The sequence below is a fragment of the Pristis pectinata genome, chromosome 6 (genome assembly GCF_009764475.1).
Source record: "Pristis pectinata isolate sPriPec2 chromosome 6, sPriPec2.1.pri, whole genome shotgun sequence".
Taxonomy (NCBI): domain Eukaryota; kingdom Metazoa; phylum Chordata; class Chondrichthyes; order Rhinopristiformes; family Pristidae; genus Pristis; species Pristis pectinata.
In genome coordinates, this window is record NC_067410.1 from 94,886,979 (window position 1) to 94,905,315 (window position 18,337).

At 40.8% G+C, this 18,337-nt stretch overlaps 1 protein-coding gene across 1 annotated transcript in view; it reads left to right on the top strand.

Annotated features, from left to right (window-relative positions):
• Window positions 1–18,072, top strand: part of anos1b (anosmin 1b) — a 104,032-nt gene extending 85,960 nt beyond the window's left edge. Inside the window, exons 9-13 of the mRNA XM_052018629.1 lie at window positions 249–404; window positions 6,830–6,924; window positions 11,877–12,048; window positions 15,889–16,127; window positions 17,932–18,072. Coding sequence (XP_051874589.1) covers window positions 249–404; window positions 6,830–6,924; window positions 11,877–12,048; window positions 15,889–16,127; window positions 17,932–18,072 — 803 coding nt within the window. The remainder of the gene's footprint in view (window positions 1–248; window positions 405–6,829; window positions 6,925–11,876; window positions 12,049–15,888; window positions 16,128–17,931) is intronic.
• Window positions 18,073–18,337: the final 265 nt, after the last annotated feature.

Genomic DNA, 18,337 nt, shown 5'->3' on the forward strand with positions numbered 1-18,337 from the left:
ATTCATCCATGCTGTCTAAATTGTCTACCTGAGCTAGTCTCATTTGCCTGTGTTTGGCCTATGTCCCTCTAAACCCTTCCCATCCATATACACGTCCAAAAGTCATTTAAACATTGTAATTCTAATGTTTACAGCAATTGCTAAATACTAAATTTTATACAAATATTTCTCTTTCTTGTGAAAACCAAAGTTTGGGGTGTTGGGCAACAGGAAGAAAAATTACTCTTGACTTGAGTTCCTTTATCTAGACATCCGAACAAGTCATGCTACCCCTTCGACAGAAGTGTCCAATGAACTTCCACCTATTCATCAGATGTTTGATGTTGGAAGTCTAGAGGCAGCAGCCCCCTATTACCACGGCAACCAACTGCAAGTTAAAGTGCATTGGAAAAAAGCAAAAGAAGGTAAGACATCCAACCAAAATTTTGACTGTGATGGATTGTTCTAAAGGTATTTTGTTCTCTGGATTTCTCTATAAACTTAAATTGAACGGACTGGTACAATTACTGGTATAACTAGCACCACCACCTCTTAACCAGTTTTATGCTTTACAACTGCAGCTAGAAGGAGACTGGGAGCTGCTCTTTATGAAGTTCTATTTCAATGACATTATAAGATAGGACAGTAATTGTACAATACACAATCACAATTCCAAATAGATTCTGTTGGCTGTCTTCCGGAACAGATCTCTGCTCCCTAGTAGTGAGCAATTGGGATTGTCAGTGTCAGGTTTTGGAGTTCCAAAGCTGCATCCACACCATGTGCACATGTATGGGCATAAATCTCAGTAAATGCCTTCTTAATGAGGGCAAAAACAGACACAAAGTGAATATCCTCCAGAAATATGCATGGCAGGTATCAATAGCATCAGTCATTGTGTTATGCTAATTTGATGTCAGCTCTCCCATTTTGGAATTCAAAGCTCCAGCTAACTCCTTTTAACTTTGTAAAAGTGAAGACACATTCAGTAGCAGGAAAGACCCCCACTAATGGCATTTAAGTGTATTCTCCACTGGTCTGGTTAGTTTCTGGTTGATTTCTTCTGCCAGTTGCTGGGATTCTGCAAAGGTTTGGTATTTTCCATAGTTAATTCAAGTTGCAGACATCTACAGAGGCTGGTAGGGTGGGTGCTGAAGGACTTTTGCTGACTTCAGTACATCTGCATAGACCAGTTGCTTCCTGACATGGATGCTTTGCAGATGTTCACTTCAGATGATAGCACAACTGGGAAAATAAATGGAGGAAGGCAGAGTAGGATGAGCTGCTGGAATAGGAATGAAGAGGAGGAGTGGGGAAGAGCTCTCAGCAGAAGGCCATATCCACCCAAGGAGTTCTCCTACCTAAACCTCACCAAGAAATGCCAGTGCTTCAGTAAGGACAGTCCCAATTAAATCTGCCACTGCTGCAACCTCAGAGCATGGTAAGCACTACATTGCCGAAAGCTGTCATGACAATGAACTTGTATGAATCTAACCCTTACAGGCTGAAACTGGATTTATTATCATCATATCACTGAAGCTCAATATTCAGAGAGGACAAGTTAAATTTCATTCTATTTTGTCAAGGCCTAGCAAGCAGAGAGTGATATGATTGCAATGTATCCTACAGTGTTACTGCCTGCCTGTATATTGCTTCATATTCTCTGTTTCGTACTGAAATTAGAAATAATTCCAGTTCTTCAGCATCCAGCAGGTGCATGGCAGTAAATCACTATTCTGGCCCAGCATTTTGGGAATAGACAGGGTGCTTCCTTATGTGGGAACCAACCATGCCAATTGTACTTGATTCACTCAGGCAAACCAGAGGATAGTTACTGGGTTATGAAGGTTGCCTTTTGATGACGTAGCCAATAATTCATAGAAACATAGAAAAAACCTACAGCACAATTCAGGCCTTTCGGCCCACAAAGCTGTGCCGAACATGTCGCTACCCTAGAAATTTCTAGGCTTACCCATAGCCCTCTATTTTTCTCATCTCCATGTACCTATCCAACAGTCTCTTAAAAGACCCTATTGTATCTGCCTCCACCACCGTTGCCGGCAGCCCATTCCACACACTCACCACTCTGAGTAAAAAAACTTACCCCTGACATCTCCTCTATACCTACTCCCCAGCACCTTAAACCCATGTCCTCTTGTGGCCACCATTGCAGCCCTGGGGAAAAGCCTCTGACTATCCACCCGATCAATGCCTCTCATCATCTTATACACCTCTGTCAGGTCCCCCCTCATCCTCCGTCGCTCCAAGGAGAAAAGACCGAGTTCCCTCAACCTGCTTTCATAAGGCATGCTCCACATTCCAGGCAGCATCCTTGTGAATCTCCTCTGTACCCTTTCTATGGCTTCCACATCCTTCCTGTAGTGAGGCGACCAGAACTGAGCACAGTACTCCAAGTGGGGTCTGACCAGGGTCCTATATAGCTGCAACAATACCTCCCAGCTCCTAAATTCAATTCCATGATTAATGAAGGCCAATACACCATATGCCTTCTTAACCACAGAGTCAACCTGAGCAGCCGTTTTGAGCGTCCTGTGGACTTGGACCCCAAGATCCCTCTGATCCTCCATACTGCCAAGAGTCCTACCATTAATATTATATTCTGCCATCATATTTGACCTACCAAAATGAAGCACTTCACACTTATCTGGGATGAACTGCATCTGCCACTTCTCAGCCCAACTTTGCATCCTATCTATGTCCCACTGTAACCTCTGACAGCCCTCTCTACTGTCCACAACACGTCCAACCTTCGTGTCATCCGCAAACTTACTAACCCATCCCTCCACTTCCTCATCCAGGTCGTTTATAAAAATCACAAAGAGTAAGGGTCCCAGAACAGATCCCAGAGGTACACCACTGGTCACCGACCTCCATGCAGAATACGATCCTTCAACAACCACTTGCCTTCTGTGGGCCAGCCAGTTCTGCATCCACATTGCAATGTCCCCTTGGATCCCATGCCTCCTTACTTTCTCAATAAGCCTTGCATGGGGTACCCTATCAAATGCTTTGCTGAAATCCATATACACTACATCTACTGCTCTCCCTTCATCGATGTGTTTAGTCACATCCTCAAAAAATTCAATCAGGCTCGTAAGGCAGGACCTGCCCTTGACAAAGCCATGCTGGCTACTCCTAATCATATTATACCTCTCCAAATGTTCATAAATCCTGCCTCTCAGGATCTTCTCCATCAGCTTACCAACCACTGAGGTAAGACTCACTGGTCTATAATTTCCTGGACTATCTCTACTCCCTTTCTTGAATAAGGGAACAACATCCGCAACCCTGCAATCTTCTGGAACCTCTCCGGTCTCCACCGATGATGCAAAGATCATCATCAGAGGCTCTGCAATCTCCTCCCTCGCCTCCCACAGCAGCCTGGGGTACATCCCATCTGGTCCCGGCAACTTATCCAACTTGATGCTTTCCAAAAGTTCCAGCACCTCCTCTTTCCTAATATCTACATGCTCAAGCTTTTCAGCCTGCTGCAAGTCCTCACTACAATCCCCCAGATCTTTTTCCGTGGTGAATACTGATGTAAAGTATTCATTAAGTACCTCCGCTATTTCTTCCGGATCCATGCACACTTTCCCACTGCTGCACTTGATAGGCCCCATTCTTTCACATCTTATCCTTTTCCTCTTCACATACTTGTAGAATGCCTTGGGGTTTTCCTTAATCCTGCCCACCAAGGCCTTCTCATATCCCCTCCTGGCTCTCCTAATTACCTTCTTAAGCTCCTTCCTGTTAGCCTTATACTCTTCCAGATCTCTAACATTACCTAACTCTCTGTACCTTTTGTAAGCTTTTCTTTTCCTTTTGACTAGATTTGTACACCACTAGATTTGTACACCACGGTTCCTGTATCCTCTCGTGACTCCCTTGTCTCATTGGAACATGTCTATGCAGAACTCCACACAAATATCCCCTGAATATTTGCCACATTTCTTCTGTACTTTTCCCTGAGAACATCTGTTCCCAATTTAATCTTCCGATTTCCTGCCTGAGAGCCTCATAATTCCCTTTACTCCAAGTAAACACCTTTCTAGTCTATCTGTTCCTATCTCTCTCCAGTGCTATCGTAAAGGAGATAGAATTATGATCACTATCTCCAAAATGCTCACCCACTGAGAGTTCTGACACCTGACCGGGTTCATTTCCCAATACCAAATCAAGCACAGCCTCTCCTCTTGTAGGCCTATCTACATATTGTGTCAAGAATCCTTCCTGAACACACTTAACAAACTCCACCCCATCCAAACCCTTCACTGTCTGGAGATGCCAATCGATGTTTGGGAAATTAAAATCTCCCATCACAACAACTCTGTTATTATCACACCTTTCTAGGGTCTGCTTCCCTGTCTGCTCCTCAATATCCCTGTTACTATTGGACAGCCTATAAAAAACACCCAGTAAAGTTATTGACCCTTTCCTGTTCCTAACCTCCACCCACAGAGACTCCGTAGACAGTCCCTCCATGACGTCCACCTTTTCAGCAGCCGTGACACTATCTCTGATCAACAGTGCAACTCCCCCACCTCTTTTGCCTCCCTCCCTGTCCCTTCTGAAACATCTAAAACCCGGCACTTGAAGCAACTATTCCAGTCCCTGAGCTATCCAAGTCTCTGTAATGGCCACCACATCGTAGCTCCAAGTATTTATCCCAGCTCTAAGCTCATCCACCTTGTTCACAATACTCCTTGCATTAAAATAGACACATCTCAAATCGGTCTGAGCATGTCCCTTTCTCTATCACCTGCCTATCCTCCCTCTCATACCTACTATTAGCTTTCTCTATTTGAGAGCCAAACACCTCTTCCCCAGTCTCTCTAGTTTGGATCCCACCCCTCAACAAATCTAGGTTAAACTCCCCCCAGTAGCCTTAGCAAACTGCCCCGCCAGGATATTGGTCCCCCTGGGATTCAAGTGCAACCCGTCCTCTTTGTACAGGTCATACCTGGCCCAAAAGAGGCCCCAATGATCTAGAAATCTGTATCCCTGCTCCTTACTCCAATCCCTCAGCCGCGCATTTAACCTCCTCCTCATTCTGTTCCTATACCCACTGTCACTTGGCACAGGAAGTAATCCGGAAATTACTACCTTTGAGGTCCTGCTTCTCAACTTCCTTCCTAACTCCCTATAGCCTTTTTTCAGGACCTCATCCCTTTTCCTACCTATGTCGTTAGTACCAATATGTACCACGACCTCTGGCTGTTCTCCCTCCCTCTGCAGGATATCTTGGACGCGATCTGAAACAGCCCGGACCCTGGCACTTGGGAGGCAAACTACCTCTGAGTTTCCCTCCTGCGTCCACAGAATCGCCTGTCCCCCCACCTAACTATAGAGTCCCCTATCACTAGTGCCCTCCTCTCTCCTTCCCTACCCTTCTGAGCCACAGGGCCGGACTCTGCCACTGTTGTTTCCCTCAGGTAGGCTGTCTCCCCCAACAGTACTCAACCAAAGTACTTATTGTCAAGGGGTACAGCCACGGGGTACTCTCTAGTACCTGACTCTTCCCCTTCCCCCTCCTGACTGTGACCCACTTGCCTATATTCTCCCTGATCAGATGAAGGTCATCGAGCTGCATCTCCAGTTCCCTAACACAGTCCCTCAGGAGCTGCAGCTTGTCACACCGGGTGCAGATGTAGCCTTCCCGGAGGCAGGGAGACTCCAGGAACTCCCACATCTGACACCGAGTACAGGAAACTGCACTCAAGTCACCTACCTCACCTCACCCCTTTACGTCGAAGCCCCTTAAGCCAAAGCACTTTGCTCCCTCACTCCGCTGCCTGCTCCGACGCTGCCCGCTGGATATGGCGGTTTATTGGATTCTAATACATAATCCAATAAACATGTGCACCATGCACACAGTGAGAGCCATGCTGCCACACAAAATCTAATCGTGGAGCGCTGATGTGCTGAAATGACACTCTTGGTCCCTGTTATATTTAATAGAGCATGTACCAAGATTGGTGTATTTGGCTGCTTTCGGCACACCTCATCATTATGAGGGGATAGCCATTGCCATGAGCTCTACTGTGATTGGCAGAGGAGTAGCTCCAATAGAAGGAAGAGTACTAGAGGTGGATTTTTAAATTTAAATTTCAGATTAAAAATTTCTCTATAATCCTCAATCAGAAATGAAATATGGCTGAGAAAAAGGGATGTATATTGTTAGACAACTTGCAGTTGGTTAAGATAGCTTCAAAAAAAACTGAAGTTTGGTCACAAATACATTTTTCTGCACTGTCAAAATGATTAACAATTCTACAAAGGAGGACATATTTTTAATTTTGTAAACTGGGCTACAAAGTGATATTTTTACAAGTTGGATTCAATATCCAAAGAGATTCCAAGATAAATTACGTCTTTTCACTTTCTCTTCTGTATCTGGGTAGTGAGTTTTCTAATGGGCATCAGTCCAATCATGGGAAATGAAATTAGCATTCAAACTAACAACTTGGCTCTTGACAGCACAGCACAGGTGGCCTTGTGTTGCTTGGGTTTTGCCCTGGTCTGAACTCACACTTCAAAAAGAATTCTGCATTTCTTAAACTTAATTTTTGTATTACTCTAATATTAGTGGACAGCACTGCCTTCTAACATACAAAGATTAACCAGTCTGGAAATGATGCACTTCACTTCAGCACCAATTTTCTTGATGAGCTGAATGCATTTTATGCTGTGTATCTTGTCATTCAGGTATCCATCCGAGATCAGGATAATCCTATCAAAAAGGCAGATTGAAGTAGGTTGTGACATTTGAATGTATGTGTATATGCCTATGTGTTTATGTAAATATAGAATCTTTCCTCTGTTCCCCCAGAGAGTCTCAAGGATCACAATACCTATCTGCTAACATGGGTGCCAGAATCCTGTGCCAAGAACAGTTCACAAATACAACATCATGCAACTGTCAAGGTTAGGAAAATACATCTGATTGGTTTCTAAATATAGTAGAAAATAACAAAGAATAAACTTTTTTTTCATTTTTCTCTATCTGTTTCTATGAAAAAGACTTTCCATCTTCATTCCTTACCCTTGCAGTTTAAGTATGTAGATTTTGCACTGTTGTTCACTAGATATTTCATTTATTATAAAACAACTTCTGAAAGCATAAAATTTTTCAAAGGGGTCAGATGTTTTAAAGTTTATGACCACCCGAACGACATACTTTTCAGTTACACATCCAGTTTATATCAATTAAGGGAAAAACATGAATCAAAGTTTAAAATGGAAAAGGATATGAAGCAATTAGATGGTCTTCTATGGAAAGACAAACAGAGTTAACATGGTTCAACAAAATATTCTACGTGAGTCCAGCATTACATTTCAGAGCCTTAGTAAAAGACACCACCATGATATTGTAAAATGGCCACCTATTTCAATTCATCAAGTTGATGTTCTCCATTAACATGGCCTGGCTGAAAAAGCTGAAACTATGATTGATTTAATTTCAATTTGATCTGACTTCAAATGTTCTGTGTATATTTAAATGGCCGCTGTCTGAATTAAAAGCTGTTTTGTAAAGATTCTTTGGTAAACATAAAGCAACATAAAAAATATCTATTCATTTAGTTTGCTCATTATGCCATTAATTGGTTCTTGTCTTCCTGCAGGGAATGTTGTAACTCATCCTTAATTAAGTCCCATATAAATATTTGATTGGCCTTCAATCAATACTTATCCATTTTTCTCATATGATAGACTCATCCCTTCCAACTGTTTAATGCTTTAATTGTGAATTAAATTGTAATATTTCTCCTTAAAACAAGTATCATTAAATTTCAATTTCTGCAGTAGTTGGGATTGAAACAAAATCCTTTGGATTATAAATTTTAACAAAAAAATACTGGGATTTTTTCATAATATGTTATGGTTAGAGTTTTCTTTTATGAATTGCAGTATTCTTGGACATATTTTGATGGAATAGCCTTGGTTTATTATGATAAGTTAGTCAATTGTCAAGAGCTATGCTTCTATTTTCACGGTTTACTGTGAAATTGCAGCCAGTGATGTTGGTCATATTACAACACGTTTGAAGTTGGCATCTGTTTATAATAAGGTACAGATGGATCACTTGTTCACTGAAACTTATCATACAACACTGTTTAAAGAACTCAGTCTATGCATCCATCATCCTTATGCTGACAGAGGATTTACCTAACTAGTAAAGTAAATTATTTAGTCACATAGAAAACTGGTCTTTTGATCACAAACAGCATTCTTTCTATTACATTTTAAGTGCATGTACACAGGCAGTCTGGCAGAGTGCTTTTGAAGGTGTTGAGGTTGGATGCAGGCTTGTTGCTGATCTTGTACAGGTTTGAAGTTTGGTTCTTTTCTACAGCCAAATATTCATGTGGTACAAATCAGCCTAACAATGGAAGAAAATGTAAAGTAAGAAAGTACCAAGATAAATAAGTCAGTAGGTAGATTACAAAATATCCTATCCATGATACAGATTTAGTTGGGGTTAGGGTTAACCCTAACTCTTCCTTACCACAAAGACAACAAACAATTTTAATAAACTCTATTTTTTTAAGAGTATTAAAAAACATTACATCCTTAGTTATTCCAAAACAAGTTAACAATTCACTTGCGGGGTTAGTACGAGGGAAAAGGCTCGGTACATACCTATGCCCAGAATTGAACTGTGTAGCTCCAGGTTTTTCTGTGCTGTGCAATGCAATTTCTACAAAAAAAATAAAATACTAATTGAAAATCAAAGGTCACAATATTAACTTTGGGTTTTCCATATATCTAATGCATAACGCACGTCGGATCAGGGAACACATAGTGGCTTCCAGTGATGTGGAATGTGCTCGGATGCCGTTTCTAGATTTTCATTGATTTAAGGCTTGCCTGCGCCATCTGCAGGCCACTCATGCAGAAGAAGAGTCGGAATCAGGTTTATTATCACTGACATGTCATGAAATTTGTTGTGTTATGGCAGCAGTACAGTGCAAGATGTAAAGACATAAAAGTTACTAAAAGTTACAAAAATAAATAAATAGTGCAAAAGTGGAATAGCGAGGTAGTGTTCATGGGTTCATGGACTGCTCAGAAATCTGATGGCAGGAGGGGAAGGAGCTGTTCCTGAAATGTTGAGTGTGGGTCTTCAGGCTGCTGTACCTCCTCTGCGATTGTAGTAATGTGAGGATGGCATGTCCTGGGTGGTGTGGGTCCTTCTGATGGATGCTGCTGCCTTGAGGCACCTCCTCTTGAAGATGTCCTCGATGGCGGGGAGGGTTGTGCCTGTGATGGAGTTGGCTGAGTCTACAACCCTCTGAAGCCTCTTTCAATCTTGCGCATTGGAGCCTCTATGCCAGGCGGTGATGCAACCAGTCAGAATGCTCCACCGTACATCTGTAGAAATTTGCAAGAGTCTTTGGTGACATACCAAATCTCCTCAAACTCCTAATGAAGTAGAGCCACTGACATGCCTTCTTCGTGATTGCATCAGTGTCTTGGGCCCAAGGTAGATCCTCAGAGATGTTGACGCCCAGGAACTTGAAGCTGCTCACCCTTTCCACCGCTGACCCCTCAGGTAGTAACATCTGTCCACACAGGCACACCTCAAAGATGTGTGTTCAGCCCACTGCTCTACTCTCTCTACACTCATGACTGTGTGGCTAGCCACAGCTCAAACACCATCTATAAATTTGCTGATGACACCACTGTTGTTGGCAGAATCTAGATGGCAATGAAGAGGCATACAGGAGTGAGATAGATCAGCTGGTTGAGTGGTGTCACACAACCTTGCACTCAACGTCAGCAAGACCAAGGAAATGATTGTGGGGCAGCTGACCCTGCTCTTCTTGGGCACCGGTATGATTGATGCCCTTTTGAAGCAGGTGGGAACCTCCGACTGCAGCAGTGAGAGGTTGAAGATGTCCTTGAACACTCCAGCCAGTTTACAACATGCCTGTAAAGCAAGCTTCTGTACAACTTAAAGACGTTCCTAAGCAAGTTCCAGAGTATCACTAAAAACTTGAATCAGGTAAATCTCTTAAAGATAATTTACTTATGTGCCTTCAGCCCCTCCCCTCTCCACTGCAGTAACCCCAACAGTGCCTGAGCTCACAAGCATAAAATAAACTCCATTATGACCCAGTCTTCCGATCTGCCACTCACATCTCACACACCATTTTCTCCCCCACCCCTTCTTTCAAAACCCAGCCCAACCACTGACCCCAACCCCTAACTAATAATTACATTCCCCTGCCTCTGCCTCATCTACCCCCCTCAATTATTTCTACCCCCAAACAACAATCATGGCCCCCTAATCCTCCAGCTATTGAGCCCTGACAGCTGATGCATGCCCAGCCCCACCCTCTTTCCAGTTCTCAACTCTCCTCATCTCCCACACTGGACTTCTTCCCCTCTGGTCACCATCCCCCCAAGATGTAGGCCCACTCCAACCGAGAGGCTTATCTGATTGCCTTTTTAATGCTCTGTGAAAGAAAAGTCTTACTTTGTGTAAGGCCTGTTCAGTACTGCACAAGGCATTGTACAAAAAAAACTCGAGACACTTGTATACAAAATCTTTGCATGCTAAGATCTGGAGAGTTCTCTTAATAGATTGCATTATTTTAATTAACACTATCAACATCAGATAACAACTGTACCAATGTTCAGTACTCAAAATAGTGTACTTTTTGATGTAACAGAATTTTGGATCATTTTAGATAAGAACACAATCCCATATTTTGTCACTATCCATCCAGAATATCCACTTTCCCAAAGCTATCACAGAGGAAAGTCAGTGTCACAGTCTTATATCAGTGTGTTGTACAAATGACATAAAAGAGGTCTTTCTGTGGTTTCTTCCCACAAAGGCATCGGGATAAATCTGAGAATGAGAATGTTAGTTTAGAATGATTGTTATCTATCCTTTACCTTTGAAAAGCTCTAGTCCCTTTTTGTAGGCCCACAGATGCATACAAAACAATCAAATTAGGAGTATGTTACTTGGCCTCCTGAATCTGCTCCACCATTTAATAAAATCGTGGCTCATTTGACTGTTACTTCAACTCTGCATTCCAGTCCATCCTTGGTCATTTTTTTGTACCTCCTAATTTATTACCTAACTGTGCTTCAAAAATATTCAAAAACACTGTTTCCACCACTCTTTGAGGAGGGGTTGCAAAAATTCACAATTCTCTGAAAGCAAAAAATGTACTTCATCACTGTCTGAAACTGTATCATGGAATTCTCCACATTCTGCTTCCGGTCCCTCTCCGTCCATTCCCTGCCCTCCAACCAGGTACAATTTTCTGAGAGTACAGAAGATCTGAGCTCTCACCACAGAGCTAATTTGATACCTCAAGCACATATAAAAATAATTTATTTTCTAAGAATGGGATACTGCTTGTAATAAATCACTTTTGCATCAGCTTTAAAACCCACATATTGTTAGTGATATATTTGTGCAAAGAAAAATAATAGTCATTATTAATTAAAATTATACAGTTGACCAGAACTGTGCATTTTTAGCAATTTGGAGGTTCTTTAAATTGATTTCACCCTGCACCTTAATTCCATTGTTGGACAGATATCCTATACCACCTGACATAACCCCTGATGTTGTTGTGAAATGGACCCATTTCATTCTTTTTCTAAATACATTGTAAGTTTCAGCATTACTCACATGTAGGATTGATGATGTGTTTGAAATCATTGAGGCTAATCATCAATATATATGAAGCTGGAGTAAGGTTGCCAGAGCAAAGATTGTTTTATTTGCTTTTGCTGTGTGGTAAAGATTAGACACGGTTCAGCTTTATCAGTTGCTTCTTTTTGTGTCTGATGTTGAATCTAAATGAAAACAAGACTATATTCTTCATCCTGCTATTTATTTCTTCCTTCAGGGCACTCACTTCATTATCAGTGGTCTCTTGTTTGCTTGTGAATATAAAGTGACTGTGCAACCCATCATTCTCCAGGGGCAGGCACCACAGGCCGTGACCTATGTGACAACTCCTCCCTGCAGCAGTTCAGTTAAAGCCAAAGTGTTAAAACGCCTATTTTGTGCAAAAAATGGTATGTTTGAAAAGATTTTGCAGTATGGTTGTCATGTGACTCTGGCTAAGCTTTCCTAACTCACTTACATTCCATTCTTTACCTATTTCGTACAACAGTATTTTTTACCTGTAACATAGTATTTGACCCATAAAAATTTTGCATTTGGAGGCATATCCAAAATTTTATAAAAGATTTGAACTTTAATTGTTTGGAATCTTTCTTGTGTTTGTACTTAAAAGCAGAGAAGCAGATGTACCATGACATATTTTCTGGACTGCCAGGACACAATGTTTAGAGGAATATCTAGAAAGAGTTTTCACATAACTGATGTGAGATCAGGGAGGGGAATGCTGAAATTCTTGGGCACATTGATATCAAGAAGGAGGAGGTGTTGGGCCTCATGAAGAACATTAAGGTGGATAAATCCACAGGGCCTGATGGGTTATTGGGAAGGCAAGAGAGGAGATTCCTGGGGCCTTGACTGAGTTCTTTGTATCCTCTTTAGCCACAGGTGAGGTCCCAGAGGGCTGGAGAATAGCCATTGTTCTTGATCTGTTTAAGAAGGACAATAGAGACAAACGAGGAAATTATGGGCCGGTGAGCCTCATATCAGTGGTGGGGAAATTATTGGAAAAGATTCTTTGGAAGAGGATCGACTCACATCTGAAAAAACATGGACTTATTAGGGATAGTCATCATGGCTTTGTGTGGAGGAGGTCATATCTTACAAACTTGATTGAGTTTTTTGAGGATTGATGGGGGAGGGCAGTGGATCTTGTCTACATGGACCTTTGTAAAGCTTTCGACAAGGTCCGTCGTGGTAGGCTGACCCAGAAAATTAAGGCACATGGGATCCACGGTGCTTTGGTAGATTGGATTCTAAATTGGCTTGGCCGTGGAAGACAGAAGGTAGTGGTGTTATTCTGATTGGAGTGCTGGGACCACTGTTGTTTGTGATATACAGTATATAATAAATTATTTGCACAAAAATGTAGGTGGGCTGATTAATAAGTTTGCAGATGACACGAAAATTAGCAGAATCATGGATAGTGAGGAAGGTTGTCAAAGGATTTTGCAGGATATAGAGCAGTTGGAAATGTGGGCAGAGAAATGGCAGATGGATTTTAATCTGGACAAGTGCAGGTGTTGCATTTTGGGAAGTCACCTGTAAATGGCAGGAGCTTTTGGGAGCATTTATGTACAGAGAGATCTTGGGGTGCTAGTCCATAACTCCCTGAAAATGGCAACACAAGTAGATAGGGTGATAAAGAAGGCCTATGGCATGCTTGCCTTCATCAGCCAGGGTGCTGAGTATAAAAGTCGGGAAGTCATGTTGCAGGTGAATAAAACTTTGGTTTCGCCACATTTGGAGCTTTGTGTGCAGTTCTGGTCACCACATTACCGGAAGGATGTGGAGGCTTTGGAGAGGATGCAGAAGAGGTTCACCAGGATGTCGCATGGATTGGAGTATATTAGCAATAGGAGAGGTTGGATAAACTTGGATTGTTTTCTCTGATAGAAGTATATAAAATTATGAGAAACATAGATAGGTAGATAGCCAGAGTCTTTATCCCAGGGTGGAAATGTCAAATACTAAAGGCTATAGCTTTAAGGTGAGAGAGGGAAAGTATGAAGGAGATTTAGAACGTAGAACATTACAGCACAGTTCAGGCCCTTCGGCCCATAATGTTGTGCCGACATTTTATCCTGCTCCAAGATCTATCTAACACTTCCCTCCCACATAGCCCCCTATTTTTCTATCATTCATGTGTCTATCTAAGAGTCTCTTAAATGTCCCTAATGTATCTGCCCCCACAACCTCTGCAGGCAGTGCGTTCCACGCACCCACCACTCTGCGTAAAAAACTTTCCCCAACATCCCCCTTATACCTTCCTCCAATCACTTTAAAATTATGTCCCCTCATGTTAGCCATTGTTGCCCTGGGAAAAAGTCTGACTGTCCACTCAATCTATGCCTCTTATCACCTTGTACACCTCTCAGCCACTTTCTTACACAGAGAGTGGTAGGTTCCTGGAATGCGCTGCCAGGGGAAGTGGTAGAAGCAAAAACAATAGTAATGTTTAAGGGGCATTTAGGCACATTAACAGGGAATGGAGGGATATAGACAATGTGCAGGCAGAAGAGGATTAGTTAAAATAAGTATGGTCAGCACAGACATCGTGGGCCGAAGGGTCTGTTCCTGTACAATGCTGTTCTATATTCAAGTGAAGTAGCAGACTCCCATCCAATTTAATCAATTCTCATATAAACCACCATCCAGTCTGACAACTGGTTAAAGTTCTACTGAACCAGCATCAAGAGGAATATAATCAACATTCTGATGTTCACCACCTCAACTTTATGTACTGTTTCTCACCCAATTCAAACTTGTTACAAGATGTGAAAATGGTAGATTGAAAAAGAAAGTTGGTCTTTTAAGCTGGTCACATATTCTTTTTACTTATTCATTCATGGGATGTTGACCTTGCTAGTGATGTCAGCACCCACTGTCCATCTCTGGTTGCCTCTGAACTGAAGGGGAAGAGTCCAACCACATTGAAGGGTGTAGAGTCGCATGTAGGCCCAACTGGTCAGATTTCCTTCCTGAAGGATATTAGTGAACTATGTCAATTTACAACATTTCACTAATTTCACCATTACTGGAACAGCATTTTTAATTTCAGATTTATTTAATGACTTGATTTTAAAATGCCCCAGCTGCCACGGTGGGGTTTGTATTCATGCCTCTGGACCAACAGTCCAGAACTCTGTCTACTAGTTCTGTAACAACCACTACGTACCATACCCACAAAGGTCATCCCTAACCCTCCTCACTCATAACAAGCCTTCAATCACCAAAGACAGGTAAAAGTAAATTTTTAAAAATCTTGAGCAAAATTAGAAAGTGATGGAATAAAATCTATAAAAAGGACCTTGGGCTTAGTCCTAGATTTGGGCATTCTTGCTGGTTGGAATGGATGCAGCCATTTGTCCAAGTTTCGGGTTGATGGCTGGCAAGTAGATGTGAAGCAGTATAAATGATTCAAGATGGGCATATTATTACAAACATGAATGCAGCACAACAGCTGTTCTCCACTGCAGAAAATTCTTCTATCCATGTTAAATTCATGTTCTCTCCTTCGTGAATATTTTATGCTTCAATCAATAATGCACTGGAGAATGGGGAGTTTTAATCAGTGTCTAGTTCTAACATTGGAGTGCATCATTATTAACTATTTGTCTTAGATCTGAGATTTCTCTAATTTATTCTTCTAACTGCATCACTAGTTTTTTGGCAATTCATATGGTTTAGAATGCATAATTACTTTTGGTAGCTGCATACTTTTCAACCATTTTCAAACTTTATAAGCTTCAAATCTACACCTATGAAGCCTTTGAGGATAAGCCAATGTCTCATGATGCTGAATTATAGGCGCTATCTAAATTATCTACTGCATCTACTGAATATCTGCATCACAATATTCTGAGATGGTTGGAATTAGATGCAGAGTTCACATACACTAAGTAAATAAATGCATGAGAAGGGAACAAAGCATGGTTTTGTCCGAATACAGATTCTGTTGAGGTTGCTTATTCCTTGCGCAGAGTGTAAGTGTGGTTCTGATTATCTTCAGTTCATTTTTATGTTATTCTAAGTTCTTTAAACCTTTTTCAAGAATTAAGTTCAGAACACTTAAATCCATAACAGCAAGTATTTTGGTTTACTTTGTAGGTTATTTAAAATAACTTCAAATTGAACTTCATGGTAAGAAGAAATATATGTGCATATATATTTTGGTGCGTTAAGACATGAACATATAAGTGAACGATGCTAACATTCTTATGTTTTGATTTCAGGTCTTCGCCAGACATCCATTAAAACTTCTGGAAAAGTTACATTAAAAGCTGAAAAACTAACTGCTTCTTTTTTTGCCAAAAATGGCACAGTCAGTGGAGAGTTTCACTGGCAGGTTTCACCAAGCCAACGTCATCAGCTAGTCACTGGGTACCAAATGAATTGGTCAGAGATATCTACAGCTAACAGACCTGTTGTCATGCCAGACAAGGCCATTTCCCAATATCAAATACTGTCACCAGTAAGTTAGCAATATGATGCTGTGTTCATCGGAATTATGGGGAAGAGTAGAAAACTTCCAACTTCTATTTCAGCTCTGGTGAAAGTTTGTAATTTTATTTACAGAGGCTGGTAAATGCTAGACATCTTTAAAAAATATGTGCTCTGGTGTTAATGATCTTACTTAAAGGAACCAGAAGTAATTTTACCTCCCAAATGAGTACCAAGTGAGTCCAGAACATACACCCAAAGGTATAAAATTTAGTCAAGGACAAGTCTCAGGTCTCATTTTCATAAAAACAGAAAGCTGAGCTTGCCATTTCTGTACCCAGGATGTTTATCTGGTTGAAGCACTTAAAATTCAACCAGCTGCAATACAGCTACAGTCAAGGTGTGGAAAAGAAGGGTTGAATGGGTGGGGTATAAGAGGTAAAGCATTGGAATGGAATCAGAAAGATAAGAGTATACCTCCTAATTCTAAGGTCAAAATCAGAGCATATTACTTAACTCCTGATTGGCTTCTGACATTCTTTTAAGAGCCACTATAAAGCAAAGAATATCCAGGTTGAATACCCCGAGTTTGCTGAATTCAGCAGCCTAATCCTAAAACTAAAACATGTTCAAGGGTTCATTCCTGTTTCGTGTAGGTGCCCTGGATACTAAAGAGGTAGACAGTTCCCAGTGTGACAGACAGCAGGGTAAATGACAATATGTCACCAATAAATTAATCCTCTGAGCACATTTAGCAGCCAATGTAAGTTCAGTTCCTGCCCACAAAGTTTATAAATATCAATCTTCTTCACTTCATGATCTTTCTTTCCTATATTTTATTCTTCACAGCTCATTCAATAAATTTATCCTATTATAAAAAGAACATTAAAGCCAATGGATAGTATTTTGAGTAGATTCAAAAGTGATGATAGTTTTGGTAGTGATTAAGGAAAGACTATTTCCTGTGCTTAATGAATCAGTGATGAATATTTGACATTTTAATACAGTCTGCAAGAGAAGAAGGAGAGAAGTTAGGAAAATATTTTAGACAGGAGGACTACAGAGCATAAAGTGCTTTACTGCAGGAAATGGGTTAAGCAAAGATGTTGCATCTTTTAATGGATGGATCTTTAAAGCAGAACAGATACAATAACATAAAGTGCAACAGTAAGATTAATTTTAAATTGTTTCTGCAAAGAACTAAAACAGACTTCAATCTCTATTGTAAACTTTAATGGCAATTCCTCTCTGACCACAACATATACAACTTATATTCTTACTGTAAGAAAAACATCATCCTTGATAATTCAGCCAAAGCTGACCATTTCCTTTGTGAGAAAAATCAAAGGCCTGAATCTACATACATTTACTGTTTTTTTAAAGCTGATTGCTCTTTACCACCTTTACAGTTACAAAGAGCAGTAGCATTACTTTGGCCGATATACACTGTAACTGTGCTGGTACTGTCCAGATGACTCTTGCCTTTGGTTCAGTACTTCTGGTTCATTCTACTATAAATCCTGGCCAGAGTCATAAAGTCACTCAGATGTTAATGTCAATAGAGAGTGAGAGTTGATTTACTGAGCTCACATTGCCTGATTTTATTAATTAATTCCCTTTACTCCTGACTGCACTTACCATTTTTTTGTGTTCTGACAGTGACCTCTACTGCTGGAGATTTGTATAAAGCTACCTTTAATGTGTTGGAGACCATTGGAAATTTAATCAGTTTACCAGCATTACATATTAAAAAGCATTTGAGACCTTGGTTAGATTATAAATTACAATTCTTCTACCTATATGATTGCTGAACTATATTCTTGTGTTGTTTACAGGATCAACCTTTTACAACAATCCCCAATCTTCAGCCTTCGACAACATATTGGATTCAGGTTCAAATCCTGACTACAACAGGGAAAGGCCCAGCAACTGTTAAAATTTTTCAAACTCCACAAGTTTACAGCATGGCCTTATAATGGTGGGTCATATCTTCTTCTATTAATTCTGATCGCTGTGAATCAAATTATTCTTGCACATCAAACTGAAAATAACCATTGTTGAGACAAGATTATTGATTGCGTCATAGATGCAGCACTGCTTACTGCACTCTATTCTCAGCACATAACAGGGGATATCTCATAATGATACTGCACAAATTGAATACTTACTTCTTCAAGTAACTTTGAAACTTTCTTTAGTTTTAATTTAAACCAATCATCAAGCAGTGACAGACTTGGCAAT